This window comes from Berghia stephanieae, chromosome 1, assembly GCF_034508935.2.
Source record: "Berghia stephanieae isolate SIO BIC M18660-M18661 chromosome 1, UCSD_Bste_1.3, whole genome shotgun sequence".
Lineage (NCBI taxonomy): Eukaryota > Metazoa > Mollusca > Gastropoda > Nudibranchia > Aeolidiidae > Berghia > Berghia stephanieae.
Genome location: NC_088360.1, coordinates 88,557,213 through 88,562,212, shown reverse-complemented (window position 1 = coordinate 88,562,212; position 5,000 = coordinate 88,557,213). Strand labels below are relative to the sequence as shown.

At 31.7% G+C, this 5,000-nt stretch overlaps 1 protein-coding gene across 2 annotated transcripts in view; it reads left to right on the top strand.

Annotated features, from left to right (window-relative positions):
- Window positions 1–5,000, top strand: part of LOC144960801 (radial spoke head 10 homolog B-like) — a 24,521-nt gene that overhangs the window by 10,366 nt on the left and 9,155 nt on the right. For both annotated transcript variants that reach the window (XM_078894153.1, XM_078894146.1), the window contains exons 12-15: window positions 663–742; window positions 1,490–1,584; window positions 1,806–1,859; window positions 3,236–3,346. In XM_078894153.1, coding sequence (XP_078750279.1) covers window positions 663–742; window positions 1,490–1,584; window positions 1,806–1,859; window positions 3,236–3,346 — 340 coding nt within the window. The remainder of the gene's footprint in view (window positions 1–662; window positions 743–1,489; window positions 1,585–1,805; window positions 1,860–3,235; window positions 3,347–5,000) is intronic.

Here is a 5,000-nt window from a genome sequence, read left to right as displayed (position 1 = left end):
TGAATAGCTTAGTTACTACGGCTATCTCTTTTTATATATGCAAACTAGGAACATGTTTTGAAATCCCTTTTCACATGAGGAACTTATTCTAATTGTTATATTTTAAAGAAAGATTAAATTATCTCAGGCGTCAGTTGCAGAGCAACACCGCAATATAAGCAATGGAAGTTTAGTTTCTCTTTCAAGATAAGATTGAAATAGAAAGCAATGCTCAAACTTTAGTCCTCCGGATGTCAGTGCAATTTCATATCCACTCCCCACCCTCTCTCATTTCTTCTTCTTCATCTTGGATTTAAGTGAAGATGCACGCATATCCCCCTGTCACACGAGGAAACCATTCATATTATATACCATTATATTCATTATATCATATTTTAAATAAAAACTAAACTATTCTAGGCATCAGCTGCAGTGCAACACTGCAGAGTTTGCTTTGTTAAATTTCTTGCTCAAGGTAAAATTGAAATTGGAAGCAATGTTTAAACCTTGGTTTTCTAGATACCATTGCAATACCATATCCTCGTTCTCCTCCCTCCTTTTTTCCCTTGGATTACAATGAAGATATGTGCATTTTATGCTTCTTTCACATGTTTATTATTCTGCTCATCCTTCCATAATTAATGTATTTTCATGCAGCTTTTCCCCTTTCTTGTTATCGACAGAATGTCGGGTCCTATACTAGAGTATTGTTTTTCTCGGCTTATGTCAGAAAAGGTTTTGAGAAATGCCTGTGTTGTCAGAAGTGAGTACATTATTTACATTTATTAGTTACGCTAGTGGATGAAACTATAGTTATTTTGTTTTTCTTTTCTAGTTTTTTTATTTGATAAAGAAAAGATAAATCTTTCAATGCTTGCTATCATGTTATCGTGTTTAGAAAAACATTTTTTTAAAAATCTATACTGATTTTAGCGTGTAGTGGTTATAATGCTTGTCCAGTATAGACTCTTTGAGTTTTTAGGGTTTTTTGGGTTTTTCTTTAAATAAAAATGTATTTTAAACTGTCTTTCCCATAAAGTCCTGATTCATATACATTTACTAGGTAAAGAAGATGCAACCCTCGACAACAAAACGTTGATATGTTGAATAATTTTATCATTTCAGAAATGGTGAACTCCAAGAGAACAAACTGTTTTAAATTGTTAAAAATTAAGACGGCAATACTAAAGTCACATTTTAATCATTTTTCTGCTTATCAGTGATAAACTGAAATCATAATCACCTTAGTTCTCTCACTAATTATTTTCATGAAAAGCATAGCCTACGTCGCCTATCTCAATATTACACTTTTTCTGTACTTGCTAAAACCGAATCTAAATTTCAGCCTCATTTTGTCAAAACTAACTTCCTGTTACTAATTTTTTTTTTAATGATAAAACTGTTTAACTTGAAAATCATTTGACCTAAAATGAATTAATTAGCAATTTGTAGATACTGCACTAAGACTAAGATTTCATACTCGAATATCTTTAATTATCGTCTGTTTCAGGTCCAATCTATTGTGAGACACGTCGAGCAACCAACGCCCTCGTCCACATGGATCAAACCTATGAGATATACCAAAGTGTCAGCTCTCCACGGAAGGTAAATCTTCTACATAGGTTGAAATCTAGAGTGATTTGTTCTTTTAATTCTTCTTAATGTTTATTTATTTATCTTTTTATTTTACAGAACTGAAAACAAATAGTTGAGTTACTCATCCACATAATCATTTTCAAACCAAATAAATGAAAAAAAATCTTATCTTTATCTTTTTTTTAACGACATTAATAAATAATTATAATTTTGCTTTTCAATTATTACAGCACGCCCCAAAAGAACCTTCACTCAAGATGAGAGACTTCATGTTTCTAATGAAGGTAAATATATCTTTTCTTAAATTGATCTCCGCTGGAAAAAAATGAGAAGATATCTATTAGATGTATTCCGTAATTCTATTTATTTTTAATATTGTATACCAAAGCTATACTTATCCAAAACATCAGTAAGCTGAGCTTGCGATGGGTGGAATTTCTCTCAGTGCGGAGGAAAATTTGCCGGTGGATTCAACAACACCAGTTAAAACCTGAGTATCTTTTATCTCCCTATATCATATTACTCTATGTCCTTGTTCTGGAATAGGACCATTTGGTTTCTTCTGGGTCCTGCCTAGAGCATTTGCAAGGGAGGAGGGTATGGGAGATTGTCAAATGGATCTTAATGTATCATCTCTATATAGTTATTTCAATTATATTTCTGTTATTATTATTATTATTATATTATTATTATTATTATTATTATTATTATTATTATTATTATTATTATTATTATTATTATTATTATTATTATTATTATTATTATTATTATTATTATTATTACTATTGTTATTATTATTATTATTTATTATTATTATTATTATTATTATTATTATTATTATTATTATTATTATTATTATTATTATTGTTTGTTTATTTATTTATTTTCTTCTAATCATTTTTACGGGATCCTGTGCAAACATTTAGGTGGCCTTAAAATAATTCCAAACTAGACACATGGGTAGTTTGATTTTTGAATTTGTTTTAACTTTAACGGAAAAAAAATGAAAAAAGTAAGCTTCTGTTCAATGACATTTCCACTAAATGTGCTCAAAGTGTGTCCCAAGACAACAGAAGCACTAAAGATTTTGGTTAGAGAGAAGACGCCTGCAATTCTCAATGTGCTCTCATAAGATTCTTGTTTCTGATGGAAACAACGCTGTTTCCAGCGAGTTCAGTCAGAGAATGCAAGTATAGAGCTTTTCACAAAACTCAACTGTGCGCTGTCTATACCTGGACTGGAACTTGAACCAGAAACCTACTGGCTGGTCAGAAGCTGAGTGTCATATCTTTTTTGTATGCTTCTGGTGAAGACCATTGGTCTTTTGATTTCCCATTTTTTCTCTTCTTATTGGCACTTCAATGAGCTAAAATAGTTGCAAGTGCTGTAAAACAAACTAAGCATTAGCTTAGCTCTAATCTTTCAGTTTTATGCCATAATTTAAAACTAATAAGTCCTCTTTAATTGTAATATCTTAAAATTGAGAGTGTGTTGCTGTGTTTGGATTTGGAGAAAGGCGGAGGTCTTCCAGAATTTAATGAGAAAGTTACTGATTACATGTAGGACTATGTGAATAAAGAAATAATCTTCACATAGTTTTTGACATGCTTAATGTCTTGTATTCTTAATATTACAGTATATTATAAATCAATTTCTGCAGGATCTAGGTCTGATAAACCTAGACTTGACCCCAAGTAAAATATTAGAAATATTAGGTTGTGACAACCCTGGTGTGAGTGATGGTGAGGGCTGCTACAATCTGGAACTAGAGGTTTGTTACTTTTGAAATTTCCACCACCAACTTAATGCCCTAGTCTTTTGGGGTTTTTTTTTTGGTTTTTTGTTTTTTGTTTTTTTGTTTTGTTTGTTTGTTTGTTTTGTTTTTGTTTTTGTTTTTTGTTTGGTTTGAGTTTTTTGTTTGTGTATTTTTATAAAATTTCTTTTAAACATATCTTTGTCCCCGTATTCTACTTTTAATTTATGAAATAATATATTTCATTCAGTTCGTTATGTAAGAGATACAGGCCCAAAATCTGTGCTCTTGTTTAAGTTTCTTAATTTAATGATATACAAGATTGTTTCCATTGAAATTCTTCTATAAACTGCATGGTCATTCTGTTAAGATAGTAATCAAGATAACTTATACTTTGTATTTGACCCACCGTCTCAAAGAGGTAATGATATCTGGGTGGGGTTTCTGACCCCCATAGTGGGCAGAGGGGCACTTACTGTGTCTTCTACCCCCTTATATCTGTTTTCCAACTTGCTTTCTGTCTTTGTCTTGGAATGAGATTACTTGGTTTAGTCCTAGCCCTGGCCGGATGCCCTTGTTGAGAGGAAAACAGTCAAATGTATAGATGATTTTGAGAGATGGTAATCTTTTCCTTGTAAATCATCTCTGTTATTCCTTGTATTATGTTTTGTTTACATATTACATATGATTTGTAAACATTTGAGTGTATTCCTCTTAGTAGGGACCCGTGCTTGTGTCTGGATGAGACTTTTAGGTGATCTCAGACCAAGTACTTTGATAGTGTGCTCTTGGAATCTACATCTGTTTCCTATTTGAACCAATTCCCCTTTGTCTTACCTTTTCTTGGGTACTTTAATTGTAATTCTATAACTGTTTACTATCCCATTTTCTTTCTTTTTACTGGCGCTGATATGACTTCAATGTGTTGCAAGCGCCGTAAAACCCGTAAAAAGAAACAAACAAATAGGTAATATTATGTCGGGATGAACTAAGAACTGGAGATCAAGTTCACACCCATGTACGTGAAACTAAATAAATTTCTTTATGTTATATCGGAGAATATAAAGTATTTCTTGCATTGTAAAAAACTCAAAGGTCCTATCATTTGATTGCTATATGATGGGTCACAATTGTTATTTTGCTTCTCAAGGCTGGCATCCTCTTTGCTCATATACCATTTCTAATAAACTCAATGAGAAAATATGATCTTACCTTACTTTGTGATTTGATTTCGTGTTTTCTTTTAGATCTAAGTGTCATGGTAGTCACTTAGAACCACAAGGCTCAAGGAGCCAGAAGTTACCCTGGTTTCTGTAGGATTGAAAGGACAGCAGCAATTAATTGCTATACACCCTTTGGTTAGAAATCTAGTCTATTGCAATGTACCTACTTTCTGCCAGACCTAACAGACCCAATTACTTAATTAAATTAATTCTGGCTTGACAGTGGCCCAAATTGTTATTTAAAAAATTACATATCAGAGAGAAAAAAAATGTTAGTGCTGTTGCCGTTGGGTCTTGGTTTTTTTTTTTGTTGGTTTTTGTTTTTCTTGTAATATATGATTATGATTAAAAAATGTTAGTGCTGTTGCATTGGGTATTGTTTTTTGTTGGTTTTTTTTTTTCTTGTAATATTTATTAGATCTTATGATAAAAAAATGTTAGTGCTGTTG